Source organism: Rutilus rutilus (assembly GCF_951802725.1).
Source record: "Rutilus rutilus genome assembly, chromosome: 19".
Classification (NCBI taxonomy): domain Eukaryota; kingdom Metazoa; phylum Chordata; class Actinopteri; order Cypriniformes; family Leuciscidae; genus Rutilus; species Rutilus rutilus.
The window spans coordinates 8,397,602-8,421,612 of NC_140232.1; the positions used below are offsets into that span (position 1 = coordinate 8,397,602).

General features: G+C 36.1%; 2 protein-coding genes across 3 annotated transcripts; one reads left to right on the plus strand and one right to left on the minus strand.

Annotated features, from left to right (window-relative positions):
* The first annotated feature begins 751 nt into the window (after positions 1–751).
* On the plus strand, positions 752–23,857 carry ppih (peptidylprolyl isomerase H (cyclophilin H)). 2 transcript variants are annotated; one of them, XM_084390306.1, is made up of 9 exons: positions 752–984; positions 15,225–15,289; positions 15,487–15,510; positions 15,769–15,813; positions 18,786–18,828; positions 21,282–21,374; positions 22,155–22,242; positions 22,321–22,361; positions 22,793–23,857. In XM_084390306.1, exons 1-9 carry the CDS (start codon positions 919–921, stop codon positions 22,859–22,861), a joined length of 534 nt encoding a protein of 177 aa, XP_084246432.1. In that variant the 5' UTR covers positions 752–918; the 3' UTR covers positions 22,862–23,857. The 2 variants fall into 2 exon arrangements, with proteins under 2 accessions (XP_084246432.1, XP_084246433.1); XM_084390307.1 differs by having other exon boundaries at positions 846–984; positions 15,229–15,289.
* On the minus strand, positions 7,431–13,014 carry LOC311279072 (putative G-protein coupled receptor 160). The gene is made up of 2 exons (XM_084390305.1): positions 12,936–13,014; positions 7,431–9,211 (listed from the first exon to the last, which is right to left on the minus strand). The coding sequence occupies exon 2, from the start codon at positions 9,193–9,195 to the stop codon at positions 8,131–8,133; it is 1,065 nt and encodes a 354-aa protein (XP_084246431.1). The 5' UTR covers positions 9,196–9,211; positions 12,936–13,014; the 3' UTR covers positions 7,431–8,130.
* Positions 23,858–24,011: the final 154 nt, after the last annotated feature.

Genomic DNA, 24,011 nt, shown 5'->3' on the forward strand with positions numbered 1-24,011 from the left:
TAAATGTAAACCGCTCTAGCATGCCCCGTTTATTGAATAATAATGATAACCTTGTCCTGAAAACACAGTGCCTTACTGTATTTAAATGTGATTTTATTGTATGTTAATTCAACATCTATAGCAAAAATATGATGAGAATGGGATTTCAGTTTTGGACAGTATTTACAGAAATATAACAGGCTATTTAAGTTTTGATCTAGGCGTTTGAAACTAACATACAAGACCACTGCTGGAGAAAAAGCATTTGTGTAATCAAACGTAATTGGAATTTATAATACATAGTTATAGACAAACACAATCAGACTAACAGAAACGATTGTAACTTTTTTTTTTTTTATCTTTTTTTATTGAATACATTGAGGACTTTGAAGGCTTTTCTGAAGGCTTATATTTAACAATTAATTCATGTTTCTGAATCAATTAAACATTTACGGTAGTCAAAGAAGCTAGTTGTAGAAAGCTTCTAGAAGCAGATGCAAAACCAGCTGCTTTTATGTGTGAACCCAATCTTTCAATCTTTGTGAACACGAGATGGCAGTAACAGAGCTTCAATTAATCGTGGCACTATGGCAGCTTTGGGTAGGGTTGGCACACATTGTAACCTTTCTTAAAAAGGGTCTGTATCTAATTATATTTAACATTTTTAGGAACTAGTAGATTTAAACGATTATACTTTTTGTGTACAAACGTCTCGTGTAGAGAAAAAAAAAAAAGCCCCGAGGTCCAAATGCAGCTGAATGGATGATTCGGCTCTCTGAGTCGTAATTGTCCCTCGGTTGTATCCGTAGAAAGTCCTCCTGGTTACCGTAGTGACGTCATGGGTGATCGTTTTTGAATCGTTCATATGAAACTCATGTGTGTAAAACAGTAATAGCTCATATTTCTGCAGTCTGGAGTGATATACGCCTGAAAATAACCATGAACGTCCAGCCTTCAAATCCCAATAACCCGATAGTGTTTTTCGATGTCACCATTGGAGGGCAAGTAAGTTTAAATTCACATTGTTGTCTTCATTAGCAGACCAGCTAACTGACACTAAATTACTTAGAGCCGTTTTTTAAACAGGTGCGCTATCTACTTTAATAGAAAAAAAAGAAAAAAAAAATAGCATTTGGGGCATCAGAGTAACGTTAAGCTGTCAAGTTGGCCAAGATGATACTCTCGCTTGATTTCTAAAAATGCTTATGGTCTTAACTCTCCTGCTTGATAATCAAGTGTCATTCCATCTCAAGTGGTCCAAATATATAAACTTTGGTTGCCTGACCATTTCACTTTCTTTCTTTTTGGCCAATATTTTCATATCGGTGCATCCCTAAAAAACAGCAATGTTGAATAGGGGTTGAATAATTATGGCACAGCTGTATTATGAATAATATAATACATAATATATAATATAAAATTATATATTGACTATCACTTTTAATATGCCACTAAAGTGTTATAACAACTCTGGATCCTTAGAAAAGCTAACATTTGTACATTTTTACAGACTCTGTAGGGTTGAATAATTTTGATTGGACACAAACAACAGTATTGTAAAAATGAACAATAATGCTGTTACTATTTAATTGGTACAGTAATTGTTTATGGTTGACATCCAATAGCTTATGGCTTGTCAGTGAGGTCTAAAACTGGTTAGGACTTGGTTCAGATTTGAGTAATTAAGGGTGGGCGATATGGCAAAAATATCTTACCACGATTTTTATCATATCGAATAATTTTGAGACTGCAGAAGTCATTAAAAGTTGCATTCTCACTTGAATTTGGGGAAACCACTTGAAACATTTGTTGTGTTGAGCTATTTAAATTTCTTTTGTTTGATTTGTTCATTGCAAACAGCTGAAAATCTGTACATTTTGCCAATAAACCTGATTTGCAATGGAGGTTGAATAATTTTGATTACAACTGTATGTCGTCTTTTCAACACAAGTTATAAGCGGAGTACAGAGGATACTGTTTGTAAACATAAATCCATCTCTGCACTGTTGATCGCAAGAATGACAAACAATATGCGTTACTCTATACTGCACAAAACTCTACATTTGAACAGTCAATAGCGAATACTTTCACAAATAATAAAATATACTTGCAGGCTTTGATTCAGAAGTGCCAGATTGCCTTGTTGTTGGAATGAATTACCCCATTTTTTAGAAATAGCCTTTGTGCACAGCCAGCGCTGGCCTTGTACTTTTCCAGGCTCATTTGGGTGCCACTGTGTTCTAGAACATTGTTGTAAATAAATCTTAACCACTGATTCCTAATTGTGTACACTTCCGGAAGGCCAAATTAAAGGATTAGTTCACTGTCAAAAAAAGAATGTTCAAATGTCCTTCTCAATGCAGCTTCAAAGTCTCTACACGATCCCAGTCGAGAAATAAGGGTCTTATCTAGCGAAACGATCGGCCATTTAAAAAAAATATATACATATATACTTTTTAACCACAAATGCTCGTCTTTCGTTCATCTTCGGAACACAAATGAAGATCTTTTTAATGAAATCTGAGCGATTTCTGTCCCTCCATTGACAGGCTACGCAACTACCACTTTGACCCTTCAAAAAGTTTAGTGGGACATTTAGTGGGACGCAGTGTTTAGTTTTGTGGCTTTGCATACAATATAATGGAACCCTTAAAGGTGACATGACAATAGATAAAAAAAACTGTAAGGGTCTGAATGTTGCTTATCAAATTGATCCTGGTTGTATCTGTTGTCGGTCATCTTACCTTGCTATAGGCAGTGGTTTAATGTTCATTTGTGTTTGCGCACCTAAAGCTGCATATAAAGCAACACTCTTGAAGTTCCTGGTGACTCTGGGTGAATCGCATGAAAACACGAGGATAGATTTCATTTAAAATATTTTTTTACACATTTATTTATATTTTTTATATATTAAATGAAACTAACTTTAGGGGCTGTTTACAAGAAACAATTTGCTACTAAAAACTAAAAACTTTTCATGCATTTTGGCTGTTTACACTATTTGGGTGTCTGAAAAAGCTTTGGAAAATGGTCTCCATGTAAACAAAAAAACGCAAATCTCTGAAAACGATGACGTCATGCACATGTGTATTACATGTTCAATCCATAGTGTTTTAGTGTATTTTGTGTGCTTTTTTTTTATACTCAGAATGGCAATTTGGAACGTAAAATAATGCATATTATACAGTTATTCATTTTATTAAAAAAATACCATATATTAAGAAGTGGGCTCAATGCAAACCAAATTTTAAAATTGACTTTAAATTACATGTAAATTTTTTAGAACAAACTAAAAGCAAAAACTGAAAACATGTAGACTAATGTTTTGAAAGCACTAGATTGTATGTAATTTTTTTCTATTTTCATGTATTTATTAATAAGTTGAGTAATAATTAAAAAAAAGAAAACAATTCCCATAGATAAAAAATAACATCGCCATCTAATAGCCTGGCAGCAGAATACAGTCTTTTTCAGTCATCAGAATTAAGAATTTTTTCTGTTTTCGTAAATCTCATTACTTTTCATAGCTTCAATTCCTGGGAGCCTTTTGCTTAAGTGCAATTCGGACCCGACTTGTAGGACATTCCCCAAGTCGACGGAACCAGCATTGTAATTGTCTGTGAGTCTTATTGTCTTTACAGGACTGTCTGGGATGTGTGTGAACACAAATACAGAATACATGTAAGCTCGGGCAGTGTAAACACACAAAATCAAGAAATCCAGTAAGGTTATACTGAATGACTTTTCTGTAGATGTTTTGCAATATTTGTGTGAAAGGGTCTTATAATGTTTCCTATTAGATTCTCCTTACTGTAACAGTCACTTTTACTTCATACAGTAGACTAGACTACAGTAATCATAATTTGGAATTATCATACTCTTTTTGTCTACAAAAGAGGAGTAGGGCCTATCTGTTTCATTTCTAAATTAATGTGTAACTACCGGTAACCTAATAATAAAATGGGTTCAGTACAAGTTGAGCTCAATCCTGTGGTGTAATATTGATTATCACAACAATTAAAACTGGGTTCCAGTGAGGCACATACAATGCAAGTAAATAGGGTCAATCAGTTAATGTTAAAATACTCACTGTTTCAAAAGTATAGACAATAAATGTAAATAATAAAACAATATTATTTTAGTGTGAATAAAAGTTATATCTGATTTTACAACTTTATTTCCTTGGAAATTTACACCAAAATCCATAAAACGACTGTAAAATCTACAAGAATGTCTTTAGTTTAAGTACTAAAAAACACAAACTTTAAAAATAAAAAAAAAGAAATAAGTAAAATAATGTCAGTTTTTATTTTTTATTTTTATACAAAATCATACAAGCTTCACATTCCTTCATTTCAACCCTCCAATAAAATAAAATAAAAAAAGTCTAAAATAATGGACTTTTGTTGCTAAGGGACATTAAACGCACCTTTTTTACACATTGCAGCCCAGTTTACTACTGTAGTGTGATGTATTTGTGGAAAACATTGACATTACCAGATCAGAAAGGAGACAGTTGAAAAAAGAAAGAAGGGTTGATATCAGCCAAAATATAATGGTTGTGAAAATGATCTTGAATGATAGTGTGAAGATTAGGGTCCACAATGTTGTAACTCTCATGAAAACTTGAAATTTATCCCAAAAATTCAAGCTCTACTCCAAATCTTATAGTAACCTTGCTGTCTACTGCCTACAGTATCAGCATCCTTTTCCATTTACATTAACATGTTGCTAATCTAACTAACACTGTAAGTCGGTGGTTTTCAATCCTGCTCCTGGGGATGTCATCCAAGATATCCATGTCTTTCTTTCTTCAGTCGAAAAGAAATTAAGGTTTTTGAGGAAACCATTCCAGGATTTTTCTACACAGAATGGACTTCAATGGCAACCATCTATCCCAATGTTCAAAGAAGGTTCAAATGTCCGTCTCATTGCAGCTTCAAAGTCTCTACACGATCCCAGTCAAGAAATAAGGGTCTTATCTAGTGAAATGATCGGTCATTTAAAAAAAGAAAGAATTTTTTTAATATATATACTTTTTAACCACAAATTCCCGTCTTGTACCATCTCTGAGATGCCACATATTATATCATCACGTTGGAAAGGTCACGGAAAAAAAAAAGTAAAAAATTAAAATAAAGATGTCGGACGATTTTGAAGTTGGAGGAGAAAATGAGATGAGTTTTTTTGCCCTTTCCTACCTTTCTGAACCGGAGTATACAGACTCTGGTTCAGAAGGCGTCAGTTGACTACAGACTGCGTCAACTGGATTGACTTTTCCAACGTGATGATGTAATATGTGGCGCATCTCAGAGATGGTACAAGACAAGCATTTGTGGTTAAAAAGTGTATATATATATATATATATATATATATATATATATATATATATAAAATGACTGATCGTTTCGCTAGATAAGACCCTTATTTCTCGACTGGGATCATGTAGAAACTTTGAAGTTGCATTGAGACAGACATTTGAACCTTTTTTGAACATTGGGATAGTTGGTTGCAAATGAAGTCCATTCTGTGTTGAAAAATCCTGGAATGTTTTCCTCAAAAACATTCATTTCTGTACGACTGAAGAAAGAAAGACATGGATATCTTGGATGACATCTGGGTGAGTAAATAAATTATTAGCAAAAATATTTTTGAATGTGAACTAATCCTTTAAACGGGGTGTGTGACAGGCTGTGGAATGGGGTTTGGCAGAGGAAAACAATTTCAGTCAAAAGAATGTTTTTTTTTTTTTTTTTATAACCCCTGTATATCTCCCTTATTTAATACACACTGTAAAACCCAACAAGATAAGGTAACTCAATCCATTTGAGGAAACTGATTGCCTAATTGCCTAAACTAATATTTATGAGTACTGTGAACTTATTCAATTTGAGTCCACATAATATTATATTAAACTATAATTCAATTTATATACTTTGTGTAGCTGAAACTTCTGATTCTTCTAAAGAATCAGATTCTTTCATTTAACTCAACTCTTTTACTGTTAACTGCAAGCACAACTGCATGTACTAAAGTAATTAGCATAGAGACTGTGCTGAATTGCACAACTGTTGCTTTTTAAATAAAACAACATAGAATTCATGTTATCTGGCCAATCCTCGTTCTAACTTCAGGCTCTAGTCTTCAGCACAATGGTACCCCCCAAAACTCCCGAGCATTAAACACTAACAGATCACCCCCTATATTAATCCTGAACAAAAACACATAATATAACACTTTAATTTTTATATTTACAGTCAGAAAAATAGCATGATGGAAACTCTCCTTATGGATAAATCTCCTGTAACTCATTCCATTTGAGTTCTGCTGCTTAATATAATCAGTTATTGAGTTCACTTAACTTTTTTTCTAGCACTTGCCAAACAACAATTGAAAGTAGGGCTGCACGATAAATCGCATGAGATTGTTATGCGCATCTCGTCAGTAAAGCCGGTTCCTTGATTAGTAGTAAATCGCCATCACCTGCTTTCAGATGGAGCGGCATTTACTACAAAGAGCCGTAGTTAACTGACAAGCTGAGCCATATCGCATTAAAATCGCGGACGTATCGCCAGCGATAATTAATGCGATATGGCTCAGCTTGTCAGTTAACTACGGCTCTTTGTAGTAAATGCCGCTCCATCTGAAAGCAGGTGATGGCGATTTACTACTAATCAAGGAACCGGCTTTACTGACGAGATGCGCATAACAATCTCATGCGATTTATCGTGCAGCCCTAATTGAAAGTAAAAATCTGCATTGGCAAGCATATGAAATGGTTTTTTAAAGGAGAACTCGGTAACTCTAGCGAACTCTAGTCACTTCTTCGCTGATTTTCCCTTTTGTTGTCGCATGTTTTCCCCATGAGCTCCCCCTACAGCTGTGGGGGGGGGGGGGGGGGGGGGGCGTATATTTCACAACACAGTCGTAAAAAACTCACTTGCGGCGGCCTCCTCCCCCTCTCTACCGCTGCTCATGTGCGTTTGTTTTGATCAGAGCAAGCCAACTGTATTGCGTGGAGCTATGTCTACCGAGGTGGGTAATCTGGTAATACATCATACATGCGTGTGTGTTTATGTCGAATTGCCGTAAAGCAATTTGTGTTTCGCGCTCGTTCTCGTTCTAGTTCTCGCTTCTCACGAGACTTCCAATTTCTATCTTGCCGGGATGGTAGTGCCCAAGTTGCAAGGTTGGTTTTTTCGCCTGGGAACGCTGGGGGGAGCGAGGAAAGTCACCAATATCACTAGAACAGGTTGTTTAACCATCCAAATGATTTCTAGACAGTTTTATTAAGTTAAAAAAGTTACCAAGTTCTCCTTTAATAACCAGTTGGCCGGTAACAATTTTTGAATTCTAACAACGCATTGTTGTGAGAGTGATACGTTTTGATATGTGTAGGCTATCTCTTTCTATTTTTCTAGAATAGAAAGGCTATCTCTTTCTATTTTTCTAACGTTAGTAAATCTTTTTTTTTTTCTCCAAACAACCGATCACCAGATATAAATATTAAAAATAGCCAAATGTTCATTGATTATTTGAAATGAAATGACATTTAAGTATATCAAACATTTCTCTTGACTTATGTCATGTTGGATGTTTATTTTTTAATTTAGCTTGTAGCAATGCAATACATGAAATATACATGTGATACTGGCTTAAATTTTAAATGAGATGTCTTTGAAAATGGCACAATTATGCTGCTTAAATTAATCTATTTTATAAGTGCTTGTTAGATCTTACTGTGAATGACTTATCCATGTATACTTATACTTTTTTTTTTTTTTTTTTTTTAGTTGACCAAGTAATATTTCAATCAAAATAACGAATTCTTTAGTGAAACCATAGACTTCTCTCTGGACTTCTCCAATCATTAAATCCACTTAAACCGTCCACAATTAACTTCAAGCTCACATTTATTTTTGAGTTCAACGGCTACATCTCAAAGTCCAATCAACAACCGATGGATAGAAGCATGTCCCTACATTAAAAAACAAACAAAAAAACAAACAAAAAACATTCTGATGTACTTTACCAAATGAAAGAAAAGATCTGTTGCAACATCCGTTTCATTGCAACTTTGGAACAGAGTTATTTGAACTTGTTCATAACATGTATGTTTGCAAGAGAGTATCATACCAGCCTTGAAACTTGTTAGACTAGATCTCTTGAAAAGGCGTAGTGGGCTTGTGAACAATTAATCTTGTAGGCAGCTTTGTGTCCACTGTCCAAAGTTGGTAATGTTTCTTTGCTCAAGTGCCAGTAGGTGTTCCAAAAACAAGTGTCATCTGGGAGTTTGCTGTAAGGTCCAATCCTGTCACTTCTGAACCAAAAGGCAATGCCAACCAGTGCACTGTTAGCACAAGCCATCCACAGAAGGTTGACACTGGCATAAGATGGCACCATAAAACCCACCAAGGCACATGTCAAACACATCAACAGGTAGGGCACCCAGTTCACAGCAAAACCTAGTGTCAGACTGACAAAGAGAGGAGGGGAACTTTCTTGAATTTCCGATTTTTCATATTCCCCATAAGTGAAGTCTTGATCAGAAACAAACACTGTGTTTGTCAGCTCTGCCAATTTATTGGCTCTACTGATCCAACCAATCAGTTTCTTAAAATGAAGCAGAAGTATGAGACCCACTGCAATAGATATCTGCATATTAAATTGAAACACTACGTTAGATCCGTGAACGGGACACACTTGCACACTCAACTTGTCTTTGTAAATCTCTGTAGGTTGTGTGTCTGTGAAGTGGTAGGTGAAAACAAAGGCTGATGCCCACATAAACACAACCGTAATGCAGTAACTAACAAGCCTGCTCCGAGAGCTACGGGTAATGTCTAGGTTTGGGTAGCTAGCGTAGTCAAACGCCCCAGCGATGAGAATGAGTAGAGGAAGCAGGGCGTAGACAGCCGATCCATGAGCCAGGATGAAGCACATCCAGGTAGAGGTGGGTAGGTGTTCTTTGAAGAGCCATACGCTGGAGACCGCACAGACCAACAGCACGTCTGCCACGTATATCGAGACACTGCAGAGCCCCAGGAGTGACTTGAGAATGCTATGCCTCCAGAAAGACAAAACGAATGTGTTTAAAGCTACTTTGGTGCACAGAATTAACAGGTACTGCAGGGTCTCATCATGGGGAAAGTTCTCATTTATCCCCTTTGACAAGATGACAGCCATCATAATCGCTGATGAGTGCAGATTGAACATTTGGTCTCAGTTCACCCTAAAAACACAAAATGAATGGTCAAAGTTAATAAAAGACATCTCCCATAGTCTAACAGCGACACTAAGCAAATGTTTTGAAATTAAAATGTAAAATTAAAGAATCAAGTTTTTAATGTTTAATTTCTATATATCTATGTGGTGTTTTTAATGTTTTAAAGGGATAGTTCACCCAAAAATGAAAATTCTGTCATTATTTACTCACCCTCAAGTTGTTCCAAACCTGTATGAGTTTCTTTGTTCTGCTGAACACAAAGGAAGATATTTGGAAGAATGTTTGTAACCAAACAGATCTCGGTCCCCATTGACTACCATAGTATATATTTTTCCTACTATGGAAGTCAATGGGGACCGAGATCTGTTTGATTACAAACATTCTTTCAAATATCTTCCTTTGTGTTCAGCAGAACAAAGAAACTCATACAGGTTTGGAACAACTTGAGGGTGAGTAAATAATGACAGAATTTTCATTTTTGGGTGAACTATCCCTTTAAGTTAAACCATGAGCAAATTCATAAGTCAACACCATTGCTGAGTATTTTCTCCTTAAAACTGCAGTGAAAAAAAGACAGTCTGAAAAATGCAGTTTGAAATCGCCTGTTTTTCTTGCATCACAAACTACCTTGTAACCAATCAGGTCAGCGTGCCGGCGGGCTTTAGCATATCATTACTATGACCGCTCTGAAACAGGGGTGTCTCAAGAGAAGCCAGGTTACCAGGTTCTATTTTTCTGTTGATATGAAAAATCAAGCACGTTGTTTTAGCAATATAGCCGGGTGAATTATGTATATAATGTATATTAGGATGTTATGATGAACTGTAGGCCTATGCTGACGTTCTAACTTGTTCAAAGCATTTCTAAGGATGCTGACTTTTAGAAGGCAGCTGTCCGACTCATGTAACATTAGCAACACATTATTAACGTTTGATAACGTAGTCAAGCCAAAAGCTAATCACATTAATTACCATTATATGTCCGACATCATAGAAAGCGATTCATAAAACACATTACTATTCTGATACATCGACTTGTAGACGACCCTGTATGAGTGAGTGGAGGCGGGGCTTATTTTCATATTCATGGGTCCACGTATACTAAATGAAGCAAGGGTGTAGAGTTACATTCAAGCTATTTTAAGGCATAAACTAATTTTATTTCACAGGGAAAAAATAGTTTAAATATGCCATTTTGATGTTGAGTTTTACGGGATAAAATATTTGACTACAGGGGGCCTTTAGACAGCTATAGACAGCATGATTAGCATCTTGTATACTTGGTTTGATAACAGGGGCACTAGTGAGCAGACATGGAGTTGTTTGTGGTGAGCTCCGTTAAGTCTCGATAAGATAATTATATTGTTGGCGGTCTGGTTTAAAACGGGCAATAAAAACATAATTTGTCTTTTTTTTTTTGTTAATGTGACATGTAGATGGCAAAAAGTCTGCAACAGCACAGGAAAGAACATTGCGAATAGGCCTGACACCACTTGCAGTGTCCAGAAATTGTCAGAGAAGCAAACAGAAATAGTGGATATGAAGAGAAATTATGTCACTGTTAAAAAAAAAGCTGAAAAAGTAGGGAGGCGCCCATGCCACTCTTTCCAGAATGAGTCGGATACCTGTATTTTCACTTTCATTTGTAATTTTTAAATATATTGGGTAGATAAACCAAAAGAATATTAATCATATTAGTTGGCTTAATTTGTTTAGCAAATATATTTCCTTCAGTTATTTTCTTGCTTAATTAATCCTGATAAAATGTATTGTATGGGCTTCTGTTACTTTCACTGTTCATTCTATTGCTCTAACATATTTAATCTTTCATTTACTAGTACAGTGCATATTTAGAGCTGCAGCAGGGCTCAGTGCTAAGGATTGGGTCAGTGTATAGCACTGCATATTTATCACTGTATAAATTAAATATAGATGGAATTTTGTAAAATTATTCAATCAAGAGCAGTGAGTGATTTCTTTGTCATTAAAACATTAAAACACAGCAGCATTTTTATAAGACCGATCCCACGGGTCGCATTTGAATATACCGTCTTTGTTCACTTGAGATATAACCGACTTTGTTTACTGGGATACTCGCCAAGACGGGCGTTTTTACATTATTTTGTTCGTCCGTTCAAGGGCAAGACATGAAATAGAATTCAATTCAGTATTCGTGCGCTGTCTGAGACGGCGGCAAACACTGATACGCGTTTTTTGTTTGCCACCTGCAACAGTCCTGTAATAATGTAGGTAACCACTCGTCATACATAAATCACGAAACACTTCATGTTTTACTTGCATATATGATTTAGTTTTAATCCAAATGACACGTGTGCTGAGTAAACGGCCAGCAATCAAGAGCATGCAACAGAAGCTCTATCTCTCTTCTCTTTACAGTCAGTTACAATTAACAAAGTGTTGGATTTTCCAATAGGCTTTTGGGTTGTCGCTACAAACGAGCTCTGTGACCAACAAAAGTTTATGATACTTGAACGTTTTGTCCATCAAGATAGTTATCACTGATGAACACAACTTTTCTAAATTTTGAAGCCTAAATGCAGTCACCAGAAGTAAAAAGCTAAAGGTAGGCTTTAAACGAACTACACCACGGTCCCACGAATTCAACGTCACCACCACTAAGCTTCCAAATTACTTTCGGGTTTTTATCAAAAAATTAAAATAAATTCCCTGCACGTTTGAGCCTTTTTCCTATTTAGCCTTCAGCTTCAGAAAAGCATTAGTGGGGTAATACTGATGTATTTTTTGTCGTAGAATAAAATGTGGAAGTGTCTTGAGCTTGTGTTCACTACAGGCCTTATTTTAGCCATTTAACCAAAATCCCATAAAAAATAAAAATAAATAAAAACATTGACTTCGGGAAGATGGAACCGGAAGTGCTAAAATGCTAACTCGCGTCCGTGATTTGGCCTTCAAAGTGATGTCGTACCAGCACCACTCTATACATACCTCTTTTTACTTTCTTTGCCATTGACATATCCGACCGAACTACAAACTTTCTGCTGATGTGATAATGGGATGTGCGCTCGAAAAGCTTGCGCGACTGTGCCGTTTATCAGCACTGCTATATAGGTGTTACTATATTTTGTTTAATATTCCACTAATTAGATAGATTTACTTTATAGAAGCCTTCTTTTTTTCCCCATTACATACTCTGTTGTTTCTTTGTCTGGACACAAACACTGTACACATGCTGCGTGGTATCGGTATCGGTGCTTCCCTAAAAATCGATGCCACAATCTAAAGCTTTATATTAACATTAAATATTAACAGCTAGCCTAGTTTCTTAACTTTAAAGGTAGTTTTCCAATGCCTACATGTTTTTTCTTCTTCTTTTTTTGCACATTGTGACATTAACATCCATGTATAGCTCAAACAACATAAATGAATAGTAAATGTATTGATGTAAGTCTTTAAAACAAACCTTTACAGGTATGTAAATGTTGAACTAGAACACTGCTGATAAGTGATATGAAAATGCCTTTGCCTCTGGTCAAACCTGACAAGCAGGATTTTGTGGTCTGCCACTTTAGTTCTGTTTACAAATGGACAGAGGTAGGCTACTTCCTTAAAAGAAAATTGTAAAGATGTTGTTTAAAGCATTGTTTCGTTCTTCAAGTTTTCCAAATAGCTAGATCTATCCCATGCAGTCATGTAATATAAAATGTTCACATGACAGCAGTATAATAATGTAATAAAATCCAGTTAAATACCTTCTGAAATTGTAGTTGTCGTGATCTTGATAAACATTCATGAGCTCCATCCTTAGCAAGAGAATCTTTAACTGAGTCTGTAACCTAGTCTTGTTAGGTGAGTAAATGAGATGTCAGAGCACACTCTTTAAACCACACCTATTTACCGGTACATTCATTCTTTCCCTGGACAATAACTAGGCGGTCCTGACTGTTTTGGACTCTGCTCATGTGACCCTCTTTTTAGAACAAGACAGAATATATTGGAAGTTGTGTTGCCTTTTTACAGCACTCATATCTGGTTTTACAATCCATCTGAAGATTAACATCTTTAAGTGAGGATTGAGAGTGTTTTTGCTCTAAATTATGATTTGAAAGCCGGTAATAAGATAATTGCTTGTGAGATTGTGTAATTTAACTAGTAACACAGCTCGTAATGCAACTTGATGTCTTTGCGTTTCTGTCCAGACTAGCTTCCTTTGTGCTGTGGGTGGAGATCAGAGCTCAGAGGATTCTTAGGAGATATATCATGTTTTTTTTAAATGTTTGGAATAGCTACAATGCTACTTTGATTCTAAACACACTTCTTTGTGTGTGTGTGTGTGTGTTTAGGAGAGACAGAGTGGTAGAAAGTAAATATTTTCATTTTATCCTATTGTCTCATAATAATCTTTGTTTTGTTGTGGTTATTTCGCTGCTGGCTGTATGGCTCTCCAAAATATATAAAATAATGTGATGGAGTGATATGGAACTGAGTTGCGTTCCAGACCTGGAATTACTTTAAAGTTGTGCAGTTATAGACAAATCAACCGTGCCGTATTTGAGGAGTTGTATGCATATATATAAGTGAGTAGTAGTAGGCTACATATCAAATTATCTGTAAAAGCAAAACAATAGTGACACATGGTAAAAGCACTGTTACTCACACTTGTGTGTTGTAACATTACTGTCGGATTCAATATAGTCGGCGCTGCATCAACTTTTATTTTCAGTCTCTATAAAAAGCCTGCGTTGAACTGTGTCTTGTTTAAAACCGATTCACCAGTATGAAAATGAACGGTGTCTTACTGATGCAATCTGGAATTTTCATAAAAATAAAGTTCAGGATCGCAAGGATGGCAGTGGAAAGACTGGTTTTCCACAACTTTGCACTGCAAAAGGTCTTGTAATCCTCAGATGTATCTCTGTTGTTTTGCTGCTAGAGAAATCCTGTGTTTGTGATTCTCTGGTATTTACTCACTCCTACACGCGTGAATCGGCGGGCGGGGCTAAAGAGGCAGTGATGTAGAAACAGGTGTTGATCTTCTCTAGCAATTATTCTTGTCATACCTGTTCCTAATTCAAACATGTTTAATGAAACCCATTTTCCCTTGTGACAAAACTGCATAGAAGAAAAGACCATAAAGAGTTAGTTCACCCAAAAATGAAAATTCTGTCATTAATTACTCGCCCTCATATCATTCCAAACCCGTAAGACCTTCGTTCATCTTTGGAACACAAATGAAGACATTTTTGATGAAATCTGAGAGCTTTCTGTCCCTCCATTGACTGCAACGTCACTGCAACGTTCAAGGCCCAGAAAGGTGGTAAAAACATTGTTAAAATAGTCCATGTGACTACAGTAGTTCAACCTTAATGTTATGAAGCGATGAGAAAGTTTTTACCACCTTTCTGGGCCTTGAAAGTTGCAGTGACATTGCTGTCAATGGAGGGACAGAAAGCGCTCAGATTTCATCAAAAATGTCTTCATTTGTGTTCCGAAGATGAACGAAGGTCTTACGGGTTTGGAACGACATGAGGGTGAGTAATTAATGACAGAATTTTCATTTTTGGGTTAACTAACCCAACCCTATAATGTCAAAATAATTCTCAGGCTGTTGGAAACGATGTCTCCATGACTATCACAATCGTCCTCAGCTATGGATTCAAACAAGCAGCTCTTTGAAGACAGAGAATGGCCACCCTAATCCATGTGGGGGAGTGACAGCTCAGAACTTGTTCGCTTCATTTCAGTTCGCAAGTGGTTTTGTGGGACAACAACAACATTCATTCATTCATTCATTCATTCATTCATTCAAAGCACACAGCAGATGCCTCCCATCCTTTGTTTAAATGTTGTGTTCTTGTTTGTTTGATTGTATGTTTTTACCCACATATATGGTTTTACAGATGATTAAAATATATCCTGTTTGTCACTGCATAGAATGACATCTCATTGTTTGAATGTGACTTGGTCAATGTAAATGTGAATATTTGCCTCTTTGTTTGGAGTCAGCTTTTTTTTTTAATTGGTTATTTCAAAAAATTTAGGAAGTTGGCAGAATGAAGATAGAGCTTTTTGCTGACATTGTTCCAAAGACTGCGGAAAATTTTCGGTAAGAAGATTCCTCAATCCATTTATGTATAAACACCAGAAAAAAACTCTGTGTGTTTGTGTTATGTAAAATGTTTAACTCTTGTCTTTACTACTTGCATGACAATTTATTGGTTCTTCTAAATGTAAGTTCTAGATTTTGGTTTATTTGTGCCAGTCCTCATAAGAGACATGTGAATCTGTTTTTCTGTCTTTCAGGCAGTTCTGTACTGGTGAATTCAAGTAAGTCAGTCTCAGATTTCAGTGGGTTAATTAAGGGTTGTTCTACTTTAACCACATGTATGGCTCAACGTATATTACCACATACTCATATTACTTTTTTTTTTTTATCATGTGTTATTGTGACTGATGCTTTTGAGTGTGTTCAAATCATCCTATAAGAAACGTGCTGGATAAGGCTACAGATTAAACATCTATTTCTCTTTCTGGTTTTGTTTATTTGCATGTACTTTGACCATGTGCTGCTTTTGTTCAATGTAGGAAGGATGGAGTTCCTGTGGGCTATAAAGGCTGCACATTTCATAGGTGAGACACTTTACTCGGTATTGCTCACAGATACAAAATGAACAAAAATATAGATAGCTAAATTTATTAGAATATTCACTACTTATACTTCACTACTTGAAAGCCATTGCTGTCTCAAAAAACAAAACAAAAAAACATAAAAAAACAAAATGTATTTTTGGCAGAATATGGAAAGTTGTGTGTGGAGTGATGAATCACAATGAAACACAAGTTGCATGGTGATGCTCCAGAGTGCTGTCTTTAAAAAATGTGCTGAGAAATATAATAATAAATGCATCTCTAGCAAGGTGAATAATGGAGGAAGAGTGTCATTGGGCAGCCTCTTTAGCTTCTGGTATTGGTGAGCTGCTTCACTGTGAAACGTCATTTAAGACTTTGGAGTACAGGAGAATATTGCAGAGTGGCTTGCTTCCCACAAATGAAAAATTATCTAAAGAGGAATGATCAGATGTTATTTTTCAACAAGACAATGCTCCTGCCCAAATTGCGAAGACAACCAAGAAGTGGCTTGAGAACAAGCCCACCTGGCACATGTTTTGGCCTGGTAAGAGTCCAGATTTGAACCCTATAGTGAATATTTGCTCTCAAATTAGACTCAAATCAACTGGGAGACAATTTTTCAGTGTTTTTAATTTTTTGGCCAATATATTGGAGAAATTAAAGGTGAACTAAGTAACTTTTTTACCTTAACTGAACAGCTTCGGAGTCATTGAAATGGTTATATTACTTATTTCGGGTTGAATGGTGGTCGTTTCGCACCCCCCTGGTGCCCGTGAGCGTAAAATCCGCACTTGCAACTTTGAGCCGGCGGGCCGCCGGCCGCCGCGTCAGGAAGTATCGCGTGATATCAGGTCTCGCGATGTAAACAATTGCTTTACGGCCAAAAGAAATCTGCTAAAATGCTGTCATTATTGCGCTCCCTCACGCTGTTCGAACCCGAATGAAGAAGACGTTTTAAAGAATGTCCCATCTGCTTTGATGTCGTTGATCTACTAGCCTCTGGTGTCTGAGAATCGCCAACGAGTTTTTACAACAGTGTTGTCAAATATCTATTCCGAAGCTGTGGGGGGAGCTCTAGAGAGAAACCTGCGAGCAAAAAGCGAGAATACAGCGAAGAAATCCCAAAACTACTGAGCCCCGCTTTAAGTTATTATTGGTACTGGCCAAGCCAATCCATTACTGTTGCTCATAATTAGAATTAGAAGTTTGTTCAAATCCATACTTCTAAGTATAAAGCTTTGGCTTATTTGGCTTATTATGTCCTACATACAGTATTCAGATATTTAGTCATTTTTTCATTGATCAAAGTTTCAATGCAAATACACCTTGAATGATGTTTTGCAATGCAAAACAGTACTATGATATTGTCGTTTTCAAGTCACGTTTAGGTTGAGTCAACTGTCAGATGGTGAACATGATAGACCAAAATAATCCTAGGCCAGGAGTGTCAAACTCAGTTCCTGGAGGCCGGCCGCTCTCCTGCAGAGTTTAGCTCAAATTTAAACACACCTTAACCGGCTAATAAAGGTCTTCAGGATTACTAGAAACGTCCAGGCAGGTGTTTTGGAGTTAGACTCTGCAGGACAGTGACCCCTAGGAGAGGAATTTGACACATGTGTCCTAGGCTATTGTTGGGGACAAAACAGTTACAGACCCAGGACCAGATATGATGAATGAAGACCCGGAGTCAGAAGTGCAGTCAATTGAAGACAGTTTTAGATACTAGAAAATTCTATAACTACATAGATCTCATAAGCTTAAAGAAGTCATTCAACTCATTTGAAATTTAGAAGGAAAAATATTGATTAATACTTAGATTATAATCACTCATTAGATATGCATTGAAGCGGCAGTGGATTCCAGAATCCACCCTTGATGAATTGGTTTCAGCCTCTAGAGCAGCAGACGCTTTGTCTATAGTTTGATCATTGTGAGCTTGTAAACGGCTCCAACTTTACAGCACACCGTCAAATCAGTGTGTCCCAATAAGGAATATATACAGAGCCACTGATAAGCAGTTATCTGTATACTTTTGACAGTCCTCCGATGGCGGATTCAATCACACTAGCCGAATCATAATCATCTTCACTATTTTTAGCAGCACAGTAGTACTCATATGCTGTACGGAAACGCTTAACATATTCTAAGGGGTTTTCACCAGGTTTTTGTTTAACTTGCGTCACACTTGCGTCCAGGGAAATGATCCCCGACCCCAACCTCCGAGGTCACAGAACTAGGTTTCTAGGCACCAGCAAATCGAAGAAAACATATAATTTCATCTCCCCAGGGTGCCAGTTGTCCACTCTACCAATACAGGACCTGTAACAGAGAATACTAGCACACACACAGATACACAGGATACACAGCAGGATACCAACAAGGGTGGGGTTGGTTGAGCTCTAACTATAAACAATTTTCATCATTATTCTTATTCTCTAGTTTGAATAGAGAAAAGTAATGCTTTAAGTCTATATGGCCCCTGTGACCTTGGTCAGCTAGAAGAGTAAATTTGTTTTAACATGTTTTATGTGCCCCTCAAAAATATGGGGAGTGTACATTCCATTAAACGGACATTTAATTCTATAACTACATAAATCTCATATGCTTAAAGAAGTCATTCAACTCATTTGATATTTAGAAGGAAAAATATGGATTAATACCTCAATTATAATCACTTATTAGAAATACATCGAAGCGGCCACCACCTTCACTATATTACCTCTAGATCAGAAATTTATATCGAACAATATACATTTTTAATATCACAATCAATGTAATAAGTATAATGACAAAAAAAATCACAATTACATAATATATTTACTGTTACTGCGTACATTACAGTAAGTGTACGATATCACAAAAACTGTTTAGAATCTCACAAAAATTGCCTATGTTACTTTTAATTTTCAACCTGCTAGTAAATCATCATGTCAATCACACTAATTCTAACGTATGCTCTGTTCTTTTGGTAGGGTGATAAAGGACTTCATGATTCAGGGTGGCGATTTTGTCAATGTAAGTTTTGCCTTGTGATCCATACAATGGAGTTGAATTTTGCTGGTTTGACATTATAGAAGGTTGTTTTTTTGTGCAAACAATGTTTGCACTCTGTGTACTGACTGCCATACATGACATCCATCAAATCAAATAAGGATGTGCCCTTATAGATAGGCAAATAAGGTAAATAAGGATGTGCCCTTATATTTGCAGTAATCCAACTTCTGTATTTGTTTGATATTAATTTCCCATTAATACACAGGCAAACTATTTCTGACGTTGTCTGTATAGATCAAGGAAGAGCTGTCAGGTTTAAATCAATAAAAAAATATAAAAAACATGGCGAATTCTTTTTACATTTTCACTTTATTTCTTAAATAAACTAATACAAATTTTTTTTTAATTTAAGGTGTGAGCTAGGCCAACAACAAACAGAAATAACTAGCTTTCAAAACAAAATCACCTAAGCTGCTGAATACAGAAAAATACAATGCGCTCCCTACAGAACCGTAAAGCAAGAATAAGCATTAGATACATCCACTAAAGTTGCCAAAGTCATATTAATATTTCCAAAAGGTGTTTTATTATACACTCAGTCAACGCAGACAGGTGTATAGTAGATCAGTGGATCTGCCAAAAGTGCACATTTTGTATGCCTCCCTTATCCACAGTTTCCTACGGCCCATGACTCATTGCGTGAATTATGGGAGTAACTTAGTAACTGTTAAATGGCAATTACATTTCGTGTGAAAACAAACCTGGAAAGAGACGTGAGGATTTGGGGAGAAAAAACAAGAGATTCTTAGTGCAGTCCAGTAAATTATTAATGGGATATATTCTATATTAAACTTACAGAAAGCAGATCACAAGTGCGCTGTATATGTTGTATTTTTTCATAGTGTTACCGCGGAATACAAAGGAAAAAAAGGAAATCATCAGGAGGAAAATAATGCAGCAACTGAAACGAGCTCTTGCCATGGATGTTGTTGTACCACGTCACATTAAAATACCAAGCGTTACGTTATTCTCTTGAACATGAAGGAAATGTTTCATTTAATTTAGTCAAACTAACAGATAAGGATTATTTGTAACGCAACCTTATGCTTTGAAATGATTTGTTTCAGTCTTTTTGAATAGAACTTCCTCCCATAATCTTAAACACAGTAGGCTTGTTAGGAAAAAGGTGGTTATGAAATGCCAGTTTTTTGTCTATTAGTGAGCTGAAAAGTTGAATCAGGTGTGTTTGATTAGGGATGCATACAAATGTACAGAGTTGGCGGGACTCCAGAATCCGAGTTGGGAACCACTGTATTAGTAGACCAATCACGAGTCCAGTACTGCTCCACACACAACCCTAACACACAACAAAAGAAACAGCAATACATGCAGAGAGCTCCTCCCAGAGGTCTTGCAGTTGCCTTTAAATGTGCCTTGCCTTACCAGTCATCAGCAAAGATGAATTAACTTCGGGTCCAGTCCTGAGAAGCGGGTGAGACAGGACAAGGAAGGCGGGGGAAAACAGCAGCAACCACAATGCAGTACTATGTAAAAAGTTCTGTAAAAGTTAAGCTCAAAAGACAGCATTTGTGGCATAAAGTTCATTTGAACTCTGTCAAATTAATTTCCATACTTTGTTCAAATTTTCTGTTTTTAAGTATTTTAGTTAATTGCAAGTATGAACAATCTTTACTGATTTTTATAAAGTGAACATAATCATTGCTTTTATATTGTTATTAATATTTTAAGATGAACACTTACTGGACTGAAGCAAGGTTAGGTTTACTTGATAATCCATATCATTTTTTAGAAATAAAAGTATCAAATATAATACATCAAGCTTTTGAGGAAAGTTTGTGTTCATCTCTCAATCATCATTGCATTTAATTTTATGTTTTTCCACCACAATAAAAACGACTGAATTTGATCATGAAACTAAGCATTTAAAATTCATCTTACTAAGACATATTTGGAGATATATAGTGACAATTGATGGTTATATGGATTTTTGTAAATAGTCTGCCATACTGTTATAAAGATCTCATTGATTTACGTGACCGCTATCAGAATTGTATCTGTTTTCAGCCATATAAATACCAACATCTGCACCAAATTGTGTATTTTTTATCAATCTGAGCATCTGAACAAGTAATAAATGTTTTTCCTCCTTGAATATAAGTTCCATATTCTCCTATATAATATCAAATATGATACTAAACAAAAATGCACATGCAATGTCTTAATGACTGACTTTGCTAAAAGTGTTTTAATAAAGTGGTGGGTGTAAAAAAAAAAAAAAGCCAGTTCAGACAATCCAGTCATGCAAGTTCCTTGTGTCTGTTTGTCTGCCTCTAGTGGTCATATGAACCTACTGCAGACACACAGCTATCTCTTGACATGTAGTTCTTAACAGTTTGAGTGATTCAGATCTTCTAAATGTGAATGGTTTTAAATGTTATATTCTTGTCTATCAGGGTGACGGCACTGGCATCTGCAGTATCTACAGGGGACCATTTGCAGATGAGAACTTTAGAATGAAACACTCTGGCCCAGGACTCCTGTCACTGGTAAATCTATACACACTGACCCTGTAAAGAAACTCTTGTTGTACCTTTACAGTATGCTTTATGCCAGCATATCAGCAGTGTTAGATTAACAGTGCTTAAATTCTGTTTAAGTTGACTCTCGGTCAGAGTACTGTAATAACGTCAAAGTGGCCCAAAATCTTGTGGAAAAAAATTAGATTTTCCATTTCACTCCAAATCTAATGCGGAAAAAACTCAAAAAAGGAGGGTTATAATATTTTTTCGCATATACTTTATTTTGTGTCCTTGTTACATTGTAATTATATATTTAAGTACTGAGTAATATTAATTAACAACATGTACTTACTATAGGGTTTGGTTTAAGGTTACTTCATGTAATTATGCATAATTTACTGTTATTACTACGGTAAGTACATATAACGTAACAAAGACACCGTAAAATAAAGTGTTACCTTTTTTTCTTTTGGTTTTGGGTTAAACATGACCTGGACATATTCTTGACCAATTTTGAGGGATTCGCCAAATGAGGCTTTTAAGATTGTATTACACAGAAATGCTTCAAACAGAACACTATATAGACATACACATTATAAAATAAAGCCAATTTAATGTTTAATGTAACTTTAGAATTTGTTTCTCATTTTCCTGACAAAGTGACTGGCAAGACCTTTAGCACCTGAGAAGTCAGGCAAACATACAATACATTGATACTATAGGATAAACACACTCCCATCTACCTATCATATTCTTTATTCTCTGCTGTTTCCAAAGGAGTCGTTAATGTTTGTTTTTTCCCAATAGGCCAACAGTGGACCAGGAACAAATGGCTGTCAGTTTTTTATTACCTGCACAAAGTGTGACTGGTTGGATGGGAAGCATGTAGTATTTGGTAAGTCTTGAGCTGATTCTGTACTGAGAGAACTCAATCACTGGTTACACCATTAACTGCTTTGGGTTTTCCTTACAGGAAAAGTGGTGGATGGTTTGCTCGTCATGAGGAAAATTGAGGTGAGACGACGATGTTTTAAGTTTTAAGTTGATTAATTTCAAGTTTCATAATCCTTTCAAAGGAATTTATTAGTGATCCTGTTGAAGATTTATAAGTTAACTAGTGTGGCAAGAGATCTGCTGTGCTTAAAGTAAATTAAGTAAATTAAGAAATGGGATAAGTCAGCACTTACCTTAGAGTCTGAGAGAATTCTTTGTTGTTATGTATGAGATGGATTTCACAGTACTTAATTGGTCTCTTTGAGTGTTTAACCAAGAGAAAAAAAATCTGCAAATATTCACTTAAATGCAGCCAGCTGACTCTTAAAATAAAATGATAATAATAAAACTACATCTATAGTCAGATCAGTAGAAAATGTCAGGTAAATAGACCTGGGACCTGAGTGCTTTTTGTGACATTAATCGTATTTCTCCATAATTCTCCATTACAGAATGTACCAACAGGACCCAACAACAAGCCCAAGCTGCCCATTGTCATTGCCCAGTGTGGAGAAATGTGATATGTGATATGTTTTGTACTGTTACACATCAGCAAAGACACATGACCTTTGCTTTAAAGTAAATAGACAAGCCATTTTGGATGACTTGCCATTCATGATCTCCATTTGCAAATCACATCCTTTTGAAAATTTTTTTTTGTAATTTTGTGGGATTAACTGATTATTTGTGAAAAATTCTTGGTTGAACAAGGTTGTAGTTTTATTTATATGTCACGTGCAAATCTCCATAAAAGACAAACTTGACATTCAAGATAGAAACAAACATGTATTCTTTATATATTCTGAAGAACAAGGCTTTTTAGTGTTGATCAGCCTTTTGAAAGGGCCTTGTTAAGCCTTGTTGAGGGTTTTTTTTATCCTTCAATAAATTTTGACCCATGTTTTTTAAAGCTTGGAACATTCTTTTTCATTTTAAATTCAGAGAGAATCGAAATCAGGACATTTCCTGAATCATAAAGGGCTTTTCGAGTTTATGATACTAAACCAACACCTTAAAGGGCACGCCACTCAATGCAAATTCCTTATGAGTGTACTCCCCTTGTCTTTTTATTGTTACTTACCCTAACCCACATCCTAACCCAGAAACCCCTTCCCCCATCTCTTGGGCCATGTCCCACTCAGACAAAAGGGCTCTTTCAGCTGAAGTGCAGGAAGAGTTTGGGCTCGGTGGGAGGCTTCTAGGGTCAATGTTAAAGCCCGTCTTTGTGTGGGACAACAGGGCCGGGCCATTAACAATAAAATCACACTTCAACCAGGTCTCCTCAACAGTGCCAAAAACATATTTACATGACAAAGGGGAAGGGGGTAGTTTGGGTCTGTCTCACAACTAGCCAGGGTCTGTCTCATCTATGGTCGTTGAGTGCTCCCTTTATAATGCTGTGGGAGAAGTCAATGATGGGATTTATCTAAAAAAACACATCATCCTTATATTGAAACCATTCCCTATTACTGTTCCAAATCTCTCACTGATGAATAAAGCCTGCTTTATTTTTGTTCCTTGTTGGTTTGGTGTCTGTTAAATATTTTGTTCATGAGATGACTGCTGGAGAGATAATGTTTTGACAGTATAAAATTAAGACATTTAGATATAAATGGGATTTTAATGATATACAGCTGTATTTACATATACACCAATTCCCAAAATTATTTA

Excerpts from the sequence above, each read along its gene's own strand:
- ppih (XM_084390306.1), top strand. The coding sequence starts at position 919 with ATGAACGTCCAGCCTTCAAATCCCAATAACCCGATAGTGTTTTTCGAT. Across the intron at positions 15,814-18,785 it reads AAAGGCTGCACATTTCATAG|GGTGATAAAGGACTTCATGA; the intron begins GTGAGACACTTT and ends TTCTTTTGGTAG. Across the intron at positions 22,362-22,792 it reads TCGTCATGAGGAAAATTGAG|AATGTACCAACAGGACCCAA; the intron begins GTGAGACGACGA and ends TCTCCATTACAG.
- LOC311279072 (XM_084390305.1), bottom strand. The coding sequence starts at position 9,195 with ATGTTCAATCTGCACTCATCAGCGATTATGATGGCTGTCATCTTGTCA.